Here is a 19,495-nt window from a genome sequence, read left to right as displayed (position 1 = left end):
GCCATTCTGCTAGGATAGAATGCTCAGACAGCAGATAGAGCAGCCAGACACATCCCTGCTTGCAAGAGACTTAGAGAAGGAAACACAAGGAGTCCAATACATTACTTGAGTAAATCTGTTTGAAAATGTATATGTCTGCTGGCCTAAAAACCAACCTCTTAACCCCACGCAAATTCTGTAACTGTCAGCCGTCATTACTGTACTTGCAGCACAGACAGTCCGCCTTGGCACACGGGGGCGCGACAGTACGTGATGTTGCGCGCGCCGTGGCCATCCGTTTCTATGGTGAATAGCTCTTGTTCGCGGTGTATTCTGGGTAAAGTCTGTTGCACTGTCCGCCATTTCATCGGTGAAATCGGTCGGTGAGGTTTTGGGAGAGAATTTGTAGGCGAGAGAGGGCGGTGAACAACGCCATTGAGTCTAACAATGCTTTCCGCCGCCCAGTTGCTCGATGAGTTAATGGGCCGGGACCGGAACCTGGCCCCGGACGAGAAGCGCAGCAATGTTCGCTGGGATCATGAAAGTGTAAGTGTTCGGCCTTACAAGAAAGCGGGATGGCGGGGAGATTTGGGGGAAGATTCCTTGTCCGTGAGTTCCACAGTCGTGCACAAAGACAAAGAATAAGGTCCTGGTAAAAGTCATAGAACTCGGAGGCTTCGCTTGCCGGCATATATGTGTCTCTTTTTTTAGTGTCGTATGCTAGTGAGACTGAATTGGAATACTGAGCGTCTCCGTGGGCTGAAAGAAAAACGGCACGGGAGAGCACCTTAACGAAGGAGGGGGAGGCGGTGATGGCGTGAACTGTTCGCCGTCGGTCAGCACGAGCAGACAGGCGTTCAGCGCTTTCAGTAAAGACTTTTTTTCTTCTGAAGTCTGATGTATTGCCGGATGAAGGACGGCTGTGGTGTTCGCCGGCCGGCTGCAGCTTCAAGTACATTTACACATCATACGACTTGGTCGCTTTCGGCCAGGAATTGGAAATGAATTGAAATCTTTGTAATGTTTAAAAAGAACGCCGTATGACACCCACTGGGGCCGCGAGCACGTTGTGTGTGTCCTGGAAGAAGCGCGCCCAGTGCCTTGTCAAAGGGCTGAAGTTTTAGATTGTTTGGTGTCATTTCGCGTATTTTTAATAAGCTCGCAGTTTTGAGCGGAGTGTTTTCGGTAAGTGTCCACATTTACTTGTACTCATTGTTGTGCATTAGGACGTCATGAATTAAGAAAAATACGATTTGGAAATTTTTTATTTTGTAATGGATTTTGCACGTTAAATGATTTGTTACACTTAATATTTTAACATAAATGTGTATATTTAGTGTGTGTGTTGGCAAAGTAAACTAAACTAATAAAGTAATCTAATTTTTAAAAGCTCTCGTAGATTACCAGACTTGCCGCTAAGGTGATTTGGTGTTTATCGGGGATGAGGTTGAAAAAGTTGGAACTACTGTCAACTGATGACAGCCCCCCGTTACACGCAGATCTTTAACTTCAGAAACTCAAGGTGGATGAGCGATTTAAAGACCGACACCAGTTACCCCCGAATAACGTTTTTCCTCCCAGGGCCTTGCGTCTTTTTAATAAGGAATGTAGAACATAAGTAAAATTCCAGATTCCAAAATGCACACCAAACTGCTAGAAGAATTTCTGTGCACATTTTAAATCGGTGTTGTCGACATTTAATCATATACCTGTCTGTTATAGAATGCAACTAAGATAGCAGATTACATGTTTCTTGGGTGAACACATTCAACTGTCTTTATGTCCTTGTGATTTGTAAATCAAATTAGTGTCCATAAGACCTTTAATCCTCATCAACATCTTATACAGTTGTTTGTTTTATTTTTTATAACCCATGCATATCTTAAATTGTGTGAAACACTGACATGTGCTAAATTTGTTTTTTTCCCCTCTGTAGGTGTGTAAATATTACCTGTGTGGCTTTTGTCCTGCAGAACTGTTTACAAACACAAGATCAGATTTAGGTAAGTTTAACCCTTCAAAGTCAGTCCACACAGAGTTGACTGAAGCCAATATTTGATATTCTGTCTTAAGGGGGTTTGCTTTGTAACCCGTGACATTAACATGCACTATAGAAAAAATGTAATTAACAGATTTGAACGGCAAAAAAAATAGCATCATTTATCACCAGAGGTTGACATTTATAAAACTGACTGTCTTAGTGCTCAGTTCATTGTGACAGCAGGACTTGGACATTTAACCAGAAACTAGAGGTATATAGAGTCTTTGGGCAAGTGGCACAACTTGGTGGCAAACTGGTCAATTCAGCATCCAGCTGTCATTTCACATTTCTTTAACATTGTACACATAAATAACCTGTAAGTAGTATTATATAGTACCTGTATATAGAAACCTGTTACGTTATAACTTTCTACCTCCTGCACATCCAATGCATAATGTCACTTTGCACCTGTTTTTGCATATTTGCACTCATGCTGAACTGGTACTTGAAAATAACCAGGGTACAGTTTCTGTCATAATGTAACATATTGTCAATCTCAACTGTTTAAGAATACGGCATTCTGACTTGATTTCTACCTCTTCGTCTTTTTCTAGTTCTAACTTTATTTAAAACTCTGTCTAGTTTAAATGCATATTGCACATTCTCTAGTTTAAAATGTGTCACTTATTTATTGTCTATTTCATATGCCTATTTATTCTATATTCTCTGTTATGCTATTCTATGTTTGTCTGCACTGAAAAACCTGGAGCCACGTCGTCTCGTCTCTCTATGTACCTGTACAGTGTATAGCAGAGATGACAATAAAGTTGACTTTGACTTTTTTGAACCTTGTCCAAATCAACATTAGTATTTTGAAAAGAATAATTGGAAATGAAAGAGTAAAATTAATATGTTGGGAAAGAATCCAGGTGATTGAATAGCATAAACAAATCTTGTCAAACTCAGTGTCTACTGACTCAAGGATATGTAATTGACTTTACAATTAAATAATATTTTCTTATTCCACCAAGTATTTCTCTTTTTTTATGATCAAATATTAAGAGCAAATACATTGAGAAAGTCAAACCAATGTAAGCAAATGATAAAAACCTTAAATATAATGGAATGGACCAATCTAGATGAAAACACAATGCATCGCCTTCTAGCCAGCAGCAAGTTTAGGGCATACTTATTTACTCCTCTTTTACCTTTTCAGAGGCATCCTTATCTTTTAGTCGTCTTGATGCTTTGTTGTAATTAAACCATTTTTCCTGTGCTCCAGGGACACTTTGTATATCTGCTGATATTTGATTTTATCTGAGCTTTCTCATGTTTGTGATGCCAATTTTTTTTTTTGTACAAAAAAATCTAATAGTAAGGTAATGTGTCATGTGAGGCAGATGGTTTGGTTTTCTCTTCTTTTTAAACTCTTTGCCCCTTTGTACTCCTTCTGTGTATATGAAAACGTCCTGTACTGTCCTCGTGTCCAGCAAGGAGTTAGTGGAGTTTTGACTCCATCGATGGACCAGGTTGAATTTGACTTTTATTCATAATGGATTTTTTTTTTTTTTTTGGGTATATGACTACTTGCTGCATTTAAAACAAAATCATACCAATAATTAACAGATCAATTCATTTTTTATTAACACAATACAATAATTATTTGTAAAATATTTGTTCAATATGGGTTTTAGGACAATGGATTTTTTAAGTATGTGCCTAATTGCTGTATTTAAAACAAAATCATAATTAACAGGTTTTTTTTTTTATTAACAATCATTCATTGTAAAATATTTGTTTAAAGTGATATGAATTTGAGTGTGTCCTAAATCCTTTAACAAAACCTAAAGTTGCCCCTTTTAGTTTATTTTAAAGCACCTTTCTCACTGATTTTGAACAATTTGGGAGAAGTGGTTAATTCAGACAAAAGTATGCAGTGAAAGAAGTGCAAATAAGAGCTTTCTTTTCAGACTTTGCGCCAGATGTAAAAACTAAACCAATCATTAGATTTTCTATCTGGATGGTACTCTGGTACAGTTTAGGTGGAATACTTAAATACATTAAAATGTGGAAGCTGTAATGTACTGTACTGTGTGGTCAGTCACCCTACCTGTGTACATTACTGTTGTGCTGTAAAACTGGGGGGTTTGACTGTCAGTTACTTGTACTGACTTGGCACTGGGCACTACTCTTTGTTTCTCACCACTCCTGTGTGTGGTTTGATTGATCTGATCACAGATTTACACCTTTTTTTTTTTTTAATGTGACCAACTGCTGTCTAGTTGTGAGAGAAAAACTAAAAGCCTTAAGCCCGAGTCAGATGTTAGCTTGATGTGACTTAATGGTACTTATACAAATTAGCGTAACTTGTTTGTGTGTGTATTAATATCATTTTACTGTTGTTAATACCTTAATTTGTTTGTTTTAGCTAACCTTTTTAGTTGTGTTCACTATTTTTTCCCTAAAATAAAGACTTCATTTTGTATGTTTTTTTTAAAGCCCATTGTTCTGAGGTTTGTGAGTTTTTTTTTCTTTATCATTCCATTCACACACTTTTTTTTTTTTTTTTTTGCCAAAATATCTTGTATTGTGCACTTTTCCAGTTGATTCATAAGCCCCTATAAATGCCCTGTTTTGGAGATTTATGCATTGATGCAGCATCATTGAAGACAAAATCATGACGTGTCAAACATTTATTAACCCCCCAACTCTCCCAGTGTTCAATGGTGGGAAATGCACTTTGGAAAAGACATTACACTTAGAGTCTTACTTCAAAGTCATAACATTAAACAGAATAACCACGACTCAAATTAATTTTATTCTTGACTTCTTAAAGAATTCATCATCAAAGTCGTAGTAAGGCTCTGCTGGAAGATCCCAGATAAAAGTCATCAGGCTCAGATTTTAAAGTAGAGGAGCTTAGTGATCATCTAAGTTATTCTTTGATTTTTTTTTTTCCTGATAGGTCCATGCGAAAAAATACATGATGAAAATTTACGTAAACAGTAAGTTGAACGTTTCAATTTTTGTAAGCTTAAATTTTTTAGATTTTGACTTAAGGTGAAATATTGTAAAGTGAATGGATTTCATTCATATTTTTTTAACAGGTATGAAAAGAGTTCTCGCTTCATGAAAGAAGGTTATGAGAGGGAATTCCTTCGCTACTTACAAACTCTTTTAGCCGAAGTAGAGCGGAGAATTCGTAGAGGTCATGCACGATTGGCCCTGTCTCAATCCCAGCAAAATTCTGGTGTAAGTTGTGAGGAAACTAGTGAGCAACACTGTGTTCTGAATATATGCAGTAATCAGTTATTTGCAGAAAATGTGTGTGTAGTCATTACATGACTGGAAAATCTTGTCTATTTCTTAGTGCTTTACGGCAGTCGATTAATGCTTAAAGGAGGTAAGTTTGTTTAGTGGCATTGAAGAAGTCCGTCATAAAAGGGAAGTACCAGGCCAGTTCATCTTATTCACAACTGCTCATTGGTAATAAATAAATTAAATTGCGGAATTAAAACTATGACCGTACATAGCAATGGCCTCAGCTCTGTCTTGTGTTAATGGGTGTCTGTCTCTTTCTAATCATGCCTACTGTACAAAATTCTGTCTATCTAATTCTGCATATTATATCTGTATGTACTGTATATGTTAATATTTTGGGTGTGTTTTGATAGTGGCTTAGATGAGCAGAAGGGTAACTTAATCTATACCTTTTTATGAAGATGTGGTGTCAGAATTGCATTCAGTACTTGGCACATTTAGGAGACAATTCAGTGTCTAGTGAAGGAGAGGTGGCTTGTTGCTCTGATTTGGTTTTTGTTTCCCTTTGCCATGTGACATGAATCCCTGGAAGTTTTCTCCTGGAATATTGTCTTTGCTAACTGGCCTTATTCTCCCTCAGTTCACCTTTGTGTTACATCGCCATTTACTTATTTCTTGCAGTAGGAGTCTTGAGAACACAAAAAGCTTTTGAGTGTAGATATGTGTACATGTCCCTGTATAATGCATCATGGCAGAATTGTTGTCACTGCTGCCTCAGTCCCTGGAAGATTGGGTTCAAATATCTTGCCAGTGTGTATATGGAATTTACAAGTTACGCCAATACTTTTTTTTTTATTTATTTATTTTTTTTTTAATAGACTTTTTTGCATTATTCCAAAGCTGTGTCCAGTTAACCAAACGCTTATTACATACTGGACTGTTTGAGTGAATGAGGTTGTGGATGAATGAATGTACTGTATTGTGGGCCAGTGTCTAATCCACATTTGATTTAAACAGCAGATCTGGTTAGGATTGAAACTACCAATTTAGGATTTCAAGTTCAGGGTCTTAGCTACTAGACCTTCAAGCCTGAATAATAGTTGTGTTTAAGTTGTAAATCTGTTCGTCATTTGGAGACTTCTGTGTTCAGATATGGTGGACATGTTTATATGGTTATGTGCAACAGGATGTGCACCCATGATCAAACTGCCATTTTTGTTGATTTTTCTAAGTGGAATCATGTTAACCAATTCTCTGTAGGGAACTAGCTTGAACAAAGGCTATTCCTGAAAAGTTCCTTTAGTGTAGTGTGTTGAAGTGAGCAGATTAGCCAAGGATGACTTCACTCTTGATTCTGTAGGCCTGCAGTGGCTGTAGGGTTTCATCCCAAACAGTTCATTGACCAGGAGGTCGCCTTCCTCACTGATTTCTAAACATATAAACATTGTTACTTAACGTTGCACATTTACCATTGTAAATGAACCAAGGATCCCTGGATTAGGAAGCAAAAACCAAAAAAAAAGTGGGTTCTGTTTGCCCACCCTCCCTGTTGATCCACTAGTGCTGTTTTTGTTATTCTTTACAACTTAAATGACTCGTTAAGAAAACTCGGTTAAAAAAAAAAAAGAAATTCCTGATCTTAATAAATTCTGCAAACCCTTGAACCTCTGTGCTATGCTTACACTCAACAGCCATAAGCTGACAAACTGATTTGATGTAAAGGTAACTGACTTTTACAAAGTAGGGAGTGATTATAAGAAGATATTTATTCGCTTTATGCTTGCAGTTTTCACTATCCAAAATGTCATTAAGAAATGTAAGGGGAAGTGTTGAAAGAAAAGGTCTGGAAGGTCAAGACAAATCATCTTTAAACCTGTGTGTAGTCTGATCTGGTGTGCAAAGACACCCCCCATATCACTGCAAAGAACCTGCAGGAAGGTTTCCCTGGCACAGAGAACAGTGGTGAGCTAGTCAAATGAGCAAATATGATCTGCACCTTTCCTTTCTCTCCTTTCATCTGATGATTAAGCTTGTCAACAAAAGGAAACTTTACCTGTAATCTCCTTTCAAAGGTCACCCTCTGAGCTTTGCAACACAACACTTAACATACGCCGGAAGTATTTTGGAACCAAGTGTTGTGGTCAGATCAAACAAAAACAAATGTATGACTGCAGTCACCAAAGTACATTTGCAGGATAAGGGAGACGGCTGTTAAGGATAAGGCACTGCTATGCAAGAAGAGGGAAGAATTGATTCTGTTAAGCATCTTCAAACCCTGGAATCTAATGTCCCGTAGGTAATAAAAAAGCTGAACAGACATTGGATGTTACAAGACAGTAATCCGAAACCTCCCACAAAATCGCCTATGAACACAAGTGATAAAGGTTTTAGAATGGCCTTCACAGTTCTTTGCAGAAATATAATGTTTAAGTTTGTTCCCTACAGAGGTTCTGTTATCTTTTTACTTAGAAAATCAAAGCATATTTTCTTTGGATGCCGAAAAGTTTTACGTGTATATAGTGTTTAATTCTCTGTCTTTTCTGGTAACAATAGTGCTCTGGGAGAGGACTGGATGAGATTAAATAAGTCATTATGTGATATCTGGTTTGTTATGGGTGGACTGTATCCTGAAATTTATCTTAATGTTTTATTTTTATAAATCTTTAGCTTTCTTTATTTTATATTTGACTTCTAGGGTTCTGGACCCTCGGGCAAGAATGAAGAAAAAATACAAGTTTTGACAGAAAAAATTGAAGAACTTTTACTTCAGGTATGTTTTAGGGAAGTTGAAATTCTGATTGAACATATTTCTCTAAGTATTGTGGACCTTACTGACGTAACCTCCAAAAATGCACCTTTGTGTTTTTGATAGTAAAGTATTTATATTTCAACCTTTCCTCAAGTTAATGTTCTCTGATTCTGTATAAATTAATGGTTATGCAGTTATAAATGGCACTGTAAAACAGTTTACTTTAAAGGCTTTACATCTATAAATATATGCATTTTTCTAGCTTTCTGTATATTTTCTGGGACCCCGGGCATATCTTTGTATTTGGCTGTAAAGTAGTGCTAATATATTTAAGAATTGGCAAACGTGGTTGTTTGTCAGCGCCAGCACGCTTGGTCAGAAACATTAATGCCATTTATTGTACTCTTTTTTTTTTTTTTTTTTCAAATAGGAAATGTAAAAGCTCTGACTAGGTTTCCTTAATTGCTAAATTATGTCTCTTAAATTATCAACACCAACACCCTCTCCAATTTTGTATTTCCTTCATTTCCTTTTCCCTCCATCTCTGGCAATTATTTGTTTCCTCCTTGGTGCCAACTACTGTCAGGACGAGATCTGACTCCCATCCTGGGGCTCTCAGATGGATTAAGGGGGTTTGAAAATGCTGTGTGAAGTTTCTTTGTGGCTAAATTGTTTGAGGTTTATGGGCAGCATTTCCTTTTCCTCCAGATTGAAGAGCTTGGCTCAGAGGGCAAGGTAGAAGAAGCACAAGGAATGATGAAACTTGTGGAACAGTTAAAAGATGAAAGAGAACAGCTGCGATCAACAACATCTGTAAGTGAACTAATCACGCATTCAAAATGGCTGGATTGGTGTTTGCTGTATTCATTTGTTTAACTCTCTTATTCATACAAGAGTTTAAGGAATGGAACTGCCCTTTCATTATTGTTTGGAATGACAAAGCACAAGAAAAGAATACCCAAAATAATAATAATAATCTCTGATTTGGATCATTAGTTCAAAATAGAAAACAAAATTAGGCTATAGGTATTGGTAGGTGTCTTGTGAAAGTTATATGATGATTAGCATACTGATGCAAGAAGCCAGTGTTTGTCTACACAAATCATTTTTGAAGGGTTTATAACCTGGACTAGGCCTAGCTGGCCAGATGTTAGAATTTGAAGTTTTAAGTAAATATTGCACTAATAGTATTTTCTCATTTTTATAATTGAGGCTTTGTGTGTCTTTTGTTGCTAATGGTTTTCTCCGTTTCTAAAAGACAATAGAAAGCTTTGCTGCTCAAGAAAAGCAGATGGAAGTATGTGAAGTCTGTGGTGCTTTTCTTATTGTTGGGGATGCCCAGTCAAGAGTGGATGATCATTTAATGGGAAAGCAACACATGGGTTATGCCAAAATTAAATCAACTGTTGAAGAGTTAAAGGTACGTAGGAGTCATTTTGTTGAAGGCTAACCAAACAGCAGGCACTGCGGGATTAGCAGACATGAGTAACATTTATGTAGCACCAGATAATAAATGTAATTGTCTAATTTTTCTTTTAGAGGAACAGACTAACTTTTTGGTTTACATTGATTGATTTTTGTTTTAGGCTTTTTAGTAGGAGAAATTTGATTTGGTTTGTTCTTTTAATGAAAACCTAAAAAAAATAAATCATTGGATGAGAATCTGTGCTTGGGTACAACTACAGTACAGTTCAGGCCTAAAACACACACCTGAAGTAAAAGCTATTGCCCACACGAACACTGTTTGTATAGCATTCTTTTCAAAATTCACACAGGAAATATTAGATGGTTCTGTTTAGAGCCTCAGCCTCATCTCAGATTTTTTTTCTTTAGTGTTATTTAGTAGAGAGAGACAAATCCATTTTAGATCAATCATTGATATTAAATGAATTCTCCAGAAATGCATTATATGCCTTAGGTGAAATTGTTGTTAATGGTGTGGATGAATTATAAAGTAAGATTTGCTGTGCTTTCTTTGTCTTGAGAAAACAAATGAGCGACTGGTATTCTTCCGTACACTTGAGTGTCCGTCGCCTGGGAATATTTCTTTAGACTGAACTGTTATGTATTTTAATCTGTTTGTATTTGGAAAGAGAAATTCTGTTCCCATGGTCTAGAGCTGTTGTGGAATTAATGTTCTAATATCAATTTGAAACTTAACAAATTTGAAAAATTAAAAATGGACACTTTTTTGATTTAATAAAATATCCAACTTTCACTCCCTTGTGCTCCTTCCTGTTTAGAGCAGATGTATTTGACTTTCCCTTTGTGTTTTTTGAATCAATAATAGGAGAAGATAAGACGACGGTCCCATGAACCAGAACGTGAAGACAGGGGAAGAAAAGAAAGGGAAGATCGTGAAAAAGAACGGGAGGAGAGGGAGAAGAGGCGAAGAAAGGAGGAGGAAGATCGAGAAAGGGAAAGGGAGAAGGAACGTGAGAAAGAGAGAGAGCGGGAACGAGACCGCGAGAGAGAAAAAGAGCGAGATCGTGACAGAGATCGGCGTCGGCGCAGTCATTCACGCAGCCGCCATTCAAGCAGGACTTCTGAAAGGCGTCGCAGCCGGTCACGAGACCGCAGAAGGTCTAGGAGTAAGGATCGTGAGAGGAAACGCAGCAGGTATTTATATTCTCTGCTTAGAAGGGGCTCGAATGACTTCAGTTTAAGACCCTTGTGTTGACATTCACTTTGTTGGCAAGGTAACCTAGGAGGAGGGTTATTATGTGACAAGCTTATAATTAGTCTTGTAGCATGGTATGTATAACTATACAACTGGAGCCGTTAAAAAGCGATAAAAGGTTCACGTTTTATCGTTGTACTGTGAGAACAACATAATTGAGTGACACTCCCTGACTTTTAATAACTTTATTAAAGGTTTAAGAAAATTGAATTCAGACAGTTCTCTATATGTAACCTGTGTGACCACCCGGCACAACAGACACGGTCCTTAACGTACCCCCCTCAGTCCAGCAACACACAAGGCTTTTATTAAAGTTTGGGAAGCACTTTCTTTTTTTGGTTTTCTACCTGCCCCACATAGTTTGCAATCCAAATCACAATAAGTACAATAAAAGCACAGAGCACTTTGTCTTCTCCCTTTTCTTCTACTGTCTCTCCTTCCAGCAAACTTTGTCTCCCTTCCTCTTGGCTTGGGGCCCCTCAAGTGAAGTGAAGTGAGGTGGTCCTTTTTATGCTGTATGTGGGAGCACTTCTGGTGATGCATCAGCATTATTTGGAAATACTTCCATGTGTGGCAGAAACCCAACAGGGCTGTGCCAAACTCTAACTTGCATGGAGCCCTGTGGGGATCTGAGGTGCTACTGCAGTTTGGGGTTGGTTTTTTCGGGGGGGTTGCCATTTAGAGCTCTGGGTAAGGCAGCGCCCTGCGTACGTACATTTGCTCCCCCAGCCCTTTCATTATGACGGCCTCGCGGCTGTCTGTCACACTTGAAAAATACAAACATCCTTACATTTCTTCAATTCTTGTAAATTATCTGAAATCAACAAACTCTTGACATTTTAGACCATGTATATTTTTGATTGGTGTTTGGTGTTCGTCTCCCCTTGCATGCGCCCCCACCCCCTTTAAGTTTCAGATAGTTGTAGCTTAACCAGAGACTGTTGTCCGCATCACAGTTAGCTAGTGATGTGGATAGGAGGTGAGTGGTGAGCTTTGTATGAAATGGAGACTTTGGGGGGTAGTCTCATCTAGAGGGAGTTGTGAGACATATTCTGAGCTTTATGGAGCACCTTTGGGATCAAGGATAACTTGCGATGTTAGACAAATGAGGCGAGTTTTCCTGTCAAATTTCACACACAAACACTCCTAAATTAGTTTCTAAATGTGACAGTTCAAAGAAAACTGCTATTTTGAATTCTCTGTGATATAAAGCTGACCGTTCACTGCTGTCAATGTATGAATAACTGGGTCAGCCAGAAATTGCGTTATGGTCCAGTTGTATTACATGACTCCAAAAGCACTTTTAATGCCTTTAGTTAGTTTTGTCTTTAAATGCAGACCAAGAAGCAAATTAACATCATCTTTGCAGTTCTTCCAAAAGTCCAACCTGAAGTTCACATGAATGAAGTCACATGAAGGTGGCACATCATAGGAACTTTAAAAACTTCCCAGAACACGTGAACACCACTCCAGACTGAACTGTGATGTTAAGGCATTGAATCAGAACAGAATGGCACAGCAGTAAATAATTACCATCTTTCACAGCAGCTTCTCCATGTCATATATTAATTGTGTGGCAGCAGTCCACTCCACCATGTTAGCCAGAAATGCAAGGTGGCAGTCAAATGTATACATTTTTATATTGTAAAAGGTGCCATTCTCCAGAGAAGTGTTACTGTGCCAAACATGGAGACTTGCTGGTAATGTCCATTTATGTGAGACCAGGACTGTGTACCTAGTGTTGGCCAACAAAATGGAAGACTCGACTAAAATAATAATAAAGGCATTCAGAATCTGTATTTGGGACAGCCCCACAGCCCTTGGCCCTAGTGGAATTAGACATGTACTTGGGGTGTGAGAAAAATAGACAAGTTTTATTTAGACGTAGTTTTTACATTTATACAGTTTTCTCTAACATATTTGAAGGCTGTGCAAGTTTATTAATGGTGGAAAATAAAATGTACATTTCCCTTAACATTTAAAAAATATTTTTTTAGAAATGACATTCCTGTCCTAGTAGATGTGCTCTTTGTCAAAATGCCAGGTCTTCCAGTACATCAATGCCAGAGCTAACAGAGTGTAATTCAGCGGCAGTACAGGGTGCAGGCCATGTCAATGAAACTAAATAACATTTAAAAGCAATAGCGTTACCAGAAAGGGTCCCCTTGATAATGGAGCACCGAGTGATCGATGGAAAGGAAGGTAATAATGACCATCTACATGAGGAGATTTTAACAAGTTGTATGTTTCTAAAAGTGATGATCTGCTTAGTGCCAAGGTTGGGATGTGCAGTTAAGACTTCAAACAGAATAGCAATGCAATCTATTACAAGATCCAGCAATGAGGAAAACGTACCAGGTGAGGCTTATGGCCCTTGTTTAGTGGGTGGGTGAGCAGGAAAGTTTGAGTGAATTTGAAGCCCCTACTCTGATTCAAGTAAAAAGCCAGCAGCACATGTTTCATTGGGAAATCAGCATGGAACTTGCAATCAAGATGCATTGATACAGCAAGACACACGGAACAGGAAGATTTCAGCTGCTCAAAGACATTCTGTAGGCAGTGGACAAGTAAAAGTGGCACCACCACAGTCCGAGGTCATTCACATGTTACGTTTAATACAGGATGACACAGAGGCATGAAGACAGTAATCGCACTACTCCACCCTTTTGAGCGCAAATCCTGAAGAAATGTCCTTATTGAATATGTCCATGCAGCGGTAGTTGCTTTCTCAATTAAGCATATGATGTTGGGAATTACGTAATACGCGTAATGCCGAGACTTCGAAAACTGCCAGTTAGCAAGTGTTTGATTTATTTATTTTTTTATGACTTGAGTGTGAAAGTGAAATTCTGTTATGTAAGCAGGTACTGGTTGGTTGAAGGGCGTGTTGTTCACACTTTCATTGAAATGTCTGCTAACCCCGTGCTGTGTGTCCTGTGCAGATTACGTCTTATGGCTCTGGTTATTTTGAGTTTTTTCTTGTGATCCAAAGTTGCTGTACTTGAAACTATAAATAAGCACCTGGTCCTTCTACTCAAGTAGACTACCAGGAACTGGACTGAAATATATTTATAGTTCAGTAGAATAAAAGAGCAGTTCAGTTACAGCAGGTTAGTCAGATGTCTGAAAACATGGAAGCATAGCTGAAAACAAATTATTGAAAAAGGGCCACAAACATTGAGGGATATTGGCTAAAAATCTGGTACTAGAGCAGAAATGGGATTTTTCTATTAAAGGAAGTTAGTTGAAGTTGTAGTCGCCGGGCAATTCACTTCTAACCTGATTGTGTGTTCTGTGAGGACCACCTCCTGAAATTTTAATGCATATCATGGAATGTCACTTCTAAGAGAGAGGGGATTGGGTGAATAATATGAGAACTGAGTGATGAACAGTTAGGTGGATGTGTGTTAAGCCCGAGTCGCAAGCCAAAATTCTAATGTGCTTTCTTAAAAGGAGCAGGGATAGAGATCGTCGGCGGAGTCGTGACCGCTCTGAGAGGAAGCAGAGGTCCCGAAGCAGAGATAAACGACGATCCAGAAGCCCAGAAAGGAAATCTCATAAACACAGGAGTAGGAGCAGAGAGAAGGAGAGGGAAGGAAAATCAAAAGACAAAGGTAAGAACTGAGGAGACTAGGTGAACCACATGTATCTTAAAACATCTAATTCACGTTTCACTTTGGCATAGAAGCCTCTCTTCGAAATGCAGGAAGTGGCTACAGAAAGTGGTGTGCAATGACCCTAACCCTGACTTATGCATATTGATTTTCTGCAAGTCTCCTTGCTTAAAAGTGCTACATTTTCAACAAAGCAGTAGAATACTACGGCACATTCAGTTGTTTAATTTGTGTTGTGCCCCAGTATACATAAGAGAGCCAGTTTCTATCCTGCTACCCTCAGTTGGATTAGGCATGTTTGATAATGGTAGTCGTATGGTGAAGGGCCCCCAGCAGCACTAATGGCAATTGACAAAACTGCCCACAATTGGGTAATTGTGGTACCCCCAGCCCACCCCATCCTCATGTTGTGCAGCAGACTGAATGACACCTCTAGTAAGAAGCAGGCACGTGTCTGCTTTCTAGTGGGTCACCTCCACATTCACACCTGGACACTCTAGAAGTTGCTTTCACATGAAGTCTTGTCGGGTGTCCATGCACACCTTTGAGCAGCCTCTTGGATACTGGGGACTCTCACACTAGCCAACTCCACCACTTGAAAGAAAGGCTTTGCAGCCCCACCTGGCTTTTAGAAGGAAAAGGAGGGCTCTGATGCTGCACTGAAGGTTATTTAACATTCCCAAGGTTTTTTCCATTCCCCCCAATTAAGGGTTTTCTTGGGGGTTTTTCCTTCTCTTAGAGAGTCAAGGCTGGGGGGCTGTTGAGTTGGCAGGGCCTGTTAAAGCTAATTGTGGCCCTCCTTGTGTGATTTTGGGCTATACAAAAATAAATTGTATTGATGACCATTGTAGGTATTTGGCCAAAGGTGTGAACAGGCTTTTGTTTGAAAATGAAGTACACATGAGAGTTGTGTGTTGCAAGTAAGCTTCTCACTGTTCTTTGTGTGTGTGACAGAAATGAATTCTGTGAACCTATGAGATTTGAAAAACTGAGCCATTTGTGATATCCAGAGTTGCAGGACACTTGCTAAATAAATGTTCTGATCAGATGACTTGTGTTACAAGTTTTGAATGATGACTGCTACAGGTGGAGCTTGGGCTCTAAGTCACTGTTTTGGTCTCGATGCACCTTCATGTGGATTCTCTTTGGTAACTTGATTGTTGGCTTTACCACTTGAATCGCTTCAGTGGTCCTTCATCCAAGCCCAGCCTTTGCTCTAACCCTCTGTGGGTCAGGCTGCAGTTCCTTTCAGTCATTTCAGTTTTTAACACGTTGTCTGTCTTTCAGAAAAAAGGGATTCTGATGAAAAGCGCAGCAGCAAGAAGAGCAGTACAGATGAAAAATCAAGTGATGCATCCAAGGTGGAACAAATGGAGGTGGATGCTCCAGAGAGTGAGGTCAATGGCACAAACGAAGACCTAAAATCTGAAGGTGACACTCAGTCCAATTAAAACTGATCTGATATGACCTCAGATCAGGCCGAGGTAAGTGGATTTTTTGATTGTTGGTTAGGTTTTTTTGTTTAATAGTGCAGCGTAAGTATTACGTGGAAGAAGATGGAGCTGCGAAGAAATAGAGAAAAAAACATACCCAGAATGGAAGGACAGTGTAGTCCTGCAAAACATGCGGAGGTACCTTATTTTATACACATTCCTACTGGAATTCCCCAGAGCGTTCTGTGCCTCTATAGTATAGCTCCAGTTCTATTTAGATATAATTCCTTGTTAAATGTATATCCTTTTTTTTTTTTTTTCTTTTTCTTTTTCACAAACTCTATAGGGTCTCATTAATAACTTTTTTTTTTTTTTAACCTATATATTTTTGACTTTAGCCCTTTTAACATTTTAAGTCCCATTCTTAATTGACCTCTGAGGCACATGTAAAGGACCTTTGTTATAACTGACACTCTTTGCAGTATATATCTATTATTTTTGCCTGATTGCCTTGCATTCTAATGCAGTTTGTTCTGTAACTCGAGAGCCAGTAGCATTGGATTGCTGGAAGTGTAGGGTTTATGAATTATTGCAGCTGACTTCCATACCTCACACAGCGTTGGTGTTGTGAGCGACCCATGAAAAGCCAATTTAAAAATCAAGGATTCAGTCAATCTGTGCAGGTACTCACGCCAGGTACTCCTTTCTCTACCCAACTCCATGTTTGAATGCTGTTGCCTGTAAACCTTAAGCTTGCTGTTGTGTTTTTTGTTTCCTTTTGTTTTTTTATTTGTTTAGACATTTCTGAAAGGCTTTTTATTTATTTTTACTTTCTGTGTTTTACTTGTTAACTCATCACCACAAAACTCTCTCTGACTGTAACTGTAGGGGTGCAGTGATGCCAAGAATTATTTGGCATTAAAGAGTAATTTCCTAAATAAACGGGCTGCTTTATAGCATTTACTGAGGTATGTCTTTAACTTCTCCTGCACTGTAGGAAACTACCTTCTAGAAATCTTGGGTTAAAAGAGCCGCGGCTTTACCTGTTCTGCTTTATAAAGATGTCATTACTAGTGTGGGCAGAGGAGAAATGGTGAATGCAGGTAGTGAACGTGGAGCTTCACCTGCGGCTGGCTCACTGCTACCTTAATGAAGGAGCTGCACGTTTACTCTGTGGCCGCTCTTGTCAAGCCGACGTAATCTTCAAATGTCCTCTGACCTTTTGTGTAGCTGAGGAAAGCAGAGACTGTGTTTGTTCCATTTGGCCTGAATGCTTCACTCCCACCTCGTGTTTAGTTGTCCTAACTCACTGTCTCTTTAACGTTTTTCCTTTTGTAGGCCGATCTGAAGTTTGAAAGAAGACCTGAAAACTGTCTGAGCTGACGTGCTGCCGCTGCTGTTGCTTCTGCTTAAAACAAGGTGAACAAGAGCTGTAGTGGCCTAGAAAGAAAGAGAAAGAGAGAGAAAGAAAGAAAGAAAGAGAGGGAGAGCTCAAGTGTAATATAAATCAGTTGCCATTATTAAGCTCGTTTCAGGACTGTTGATGTAAACACGGATTCGATCGCACACCCACCAAGAAGTAAATTTGATATTGTACTCATTTTTTTTTTTTATTTTATTTTAATTTTATTTTGTTTACATGTATTTAGCAATGAACAAGCAGCACCTGTAAATGTAACTTGTTCGGTTTGTCGTTTTCGGATTCTACTTTCCCGTCATTCAAGGTCTCACCCGCTCTGTCTAGAAAGTTGTGTTCAGTGTTCTGAATGGAAACATTTCGAATCCCTCCCGCCCCACAGGCGTAAAGCAAACGGCCTTTTTGATCACTTCTACTTTTCAAAGAAGTGCAATCAATATTTTTCATTTCGTTCAGACTGAAAACAAAAAAACTGTATATTTTTGTGTTATGAATAATAAATTTTTTTGATCAGTGTCTTAAAGCAGTTTGGCATGACTTGTGTTCTTGGAGTTGTGCTTACCGTCGGGATGCCTCGTCTTTTCGCTCACTTTGTTTGCTCGGCTGTTTCCAAGGTTGGCTCCTTTGCTGGTGTTTTGCCATCCTAAAGACAAGTTGTGTCCCAATACGGCGGCGCCGTTAGCATTAGAAAAAAATGTTGTGATGAGAACAGGCCGCCATTCGGCCCAGCAGGCTCATATGTCCTATTCACTCATTGTCCAAAATTTACGTCAAGTTGAGATTTGAAGGTTCCTAAAGTCCTGCTGCCCACCGCGTTAACTTGGTCATTCCTTTCGGGTGTCTGCGGTTCTTTGCTTGAAGATAAACTTAACATTTTGCAAAATCTGCCCTCCAATTTCCAACCATGCCCCTGTGTTCCTGTTGTGCCTCCAACATGCAGCCATCTTGTTTTATCATCACAATGATGTCGGGAAAGAAAACGTTTAGTACCCCAAAAATGACAGTCCTTTAGATCCTGCTAAGACCACAGAGGTTGGCGATGTATGGAAGATCATTTCCATTGTTAACTCTTAGAATTCAAAGATGTGACTGACCCGAGCAGACCCCGTATTGTGATGTGCTCAGCTGCTGGATGTTTGGCTTCCTAAAGTCAGGTGAGAGCGACACTCGAGTGGATTGTCATGGGGTATCTCCATGGTCTTTCTGATCATTAGGACACCCTGGTGTACTCCCAAGAAACGCTGGTGCCGTGTTGTTAGGCCAGGATCTCAACTTCACTCATTAAGAAAGCTCCCCAGAGGAGCAGATGAAGAACTTGAACCTGCCAGTGACAGTAGTGGTGCCACCATCACGATCTGGTAGGCTGGCGCCTCAGCCAAAGCTAAGCTCCGAATGCAGCAAATCATCCAAAATGCATAAAAGGTGCTTGGCTGCCTTCACTCCAGGGCCTGCTTACATGCTGCCAGAATCGTTAGGTTTTCATTTGGGATCACAGATGACAATGGACCATCCTGACACAAACCTCGTGCCACAAGAACCTGTTTTCTCCATATAAGTGTGGGTAGGACCTGATGATTGTTGATTTGTTTGTTCACTCTTGGGAGTCTCTGGGATGTTTAGCCTCCCTTTCTTCTTCTTATGTCTGTAGTACCAAGTTAAATTGAGTGCAAGTGGACCGTCATCCATGAGTCCTGGTGAGTTACAGTTTAGGATTCTGAGTCATCGGTTAAGGTGAGTGAGCCTCTTTGATAGGTGGCTGGACATGGAGGACACAACTCTTGCCTCAGGGATGACGACATTTGATACATGGAGGATACAAAGATGGCCGATTGTGAGGGTGATGATGATGTGTTCAAGATGTAGGCTTTCACATGAACAGGTTTAATTTAACACCGAAATGAAGGCCATCTCACTCGCCGAAGTGTACACAGCAGGTGCTGAGTGGGCAAGTGTGTTGATTTTTGGTTCTCTGCACACTTTACTAATGCCTGAGAGGTGGTGGTGGTGGTGGTTTTGCTTGACTTTTGGAGGTCAGAGTGCAGGGTTGGCCATTGTGCAGCGTCTCTGGAGCAGTTTTCAAGTTAAGGGCCCAACAGAGTAGGATCCCTTCTGGCATTAATGGGATTTAAACCGACATCCTTCCAGGTACCAGCACAGATCGTTAGCCTCGGGGCCTCCACTGCACCTTATGATGATGTTTATCAAGGTAATAATCTGTAAAGAATATATGGCTGTTATTTTATGTACACATGTCCTGATTAGAAGAAGTAAGATACGTTAGGGGATTAATGAATGAACAAATGCATCTGTGTGCTCTGTCAGTTCTGAAAGGTGTGTGTGTGTGTGTGAGCACAGTAATAAAATTATAATTTAACTGAAAT

The 19,495-nt window shown here is 39.4% G+C and overlaps 1 protein-coding gene across 2 annotated transcripts; it reads left to right on the top strand.

The window, feature by feature from the left end:
* Positions 1-320: 320 nt before the first annotated feature.
* On the top strand, positions 321-17,640 carry luc7l3 (LUC7-like 3 pre-mRNA splicing factor). 2 transcript variants are annotated; one of them, XM_039739390.1, is made up of 11 exons: positions 321-525; positions 1,916-1,982; positions 4,926-4,965; positions 5,068-5,212; positions 7,917-7,991; positions 8,679-8,783; positions 9,229-9,390; positions 10,261-10,589; positions 14,104-14,264; positions 15,552-15,748; positions 17,036-17,637. In XM_039739390.1, the coding sequence occupies exons 1-10, from the start codon at positions 427-429 to the stop codon at positions 15,713-15,715; spliced, it is 1,347 nt and encodes a 448-aa protein (XP_039595324.1). In that variant the 5' UTR covers positions 321-426; the 3' UTR covers positions 15,716-15,748; positions 17,036-17,637. The 2 variants fall into 2 exon arrangements, with proteins under 2 accessions (XP_039595324.1, XP_039595322.1); XM_039739388.1 differs by having other exon boundaries at positions 15,552-17,640.
* Positions 17,641-19,495: the final 1,855 nt, after the last annotated feature.

This window comes from Polypterus senegalus, chromosome 17 (assembly GCF_016835505.1).
Source record: "Polypterus senegalus isolate Bchr_013 chromosome 17, ASM1683550v1, whole genome shotgun sequence".
Taxonomy (NCBI): Eukaryota; Metazoa; Chordata; class Cladistia; order Polypteriformes; family Polypteridae; genus Polypterus; species Polypterus senegalus.
The sequence above is the reverse complement of the archived record's forward strand: the minus strand, read 5'-3'. Positions and strand labels throughout refer to the sequence as shown.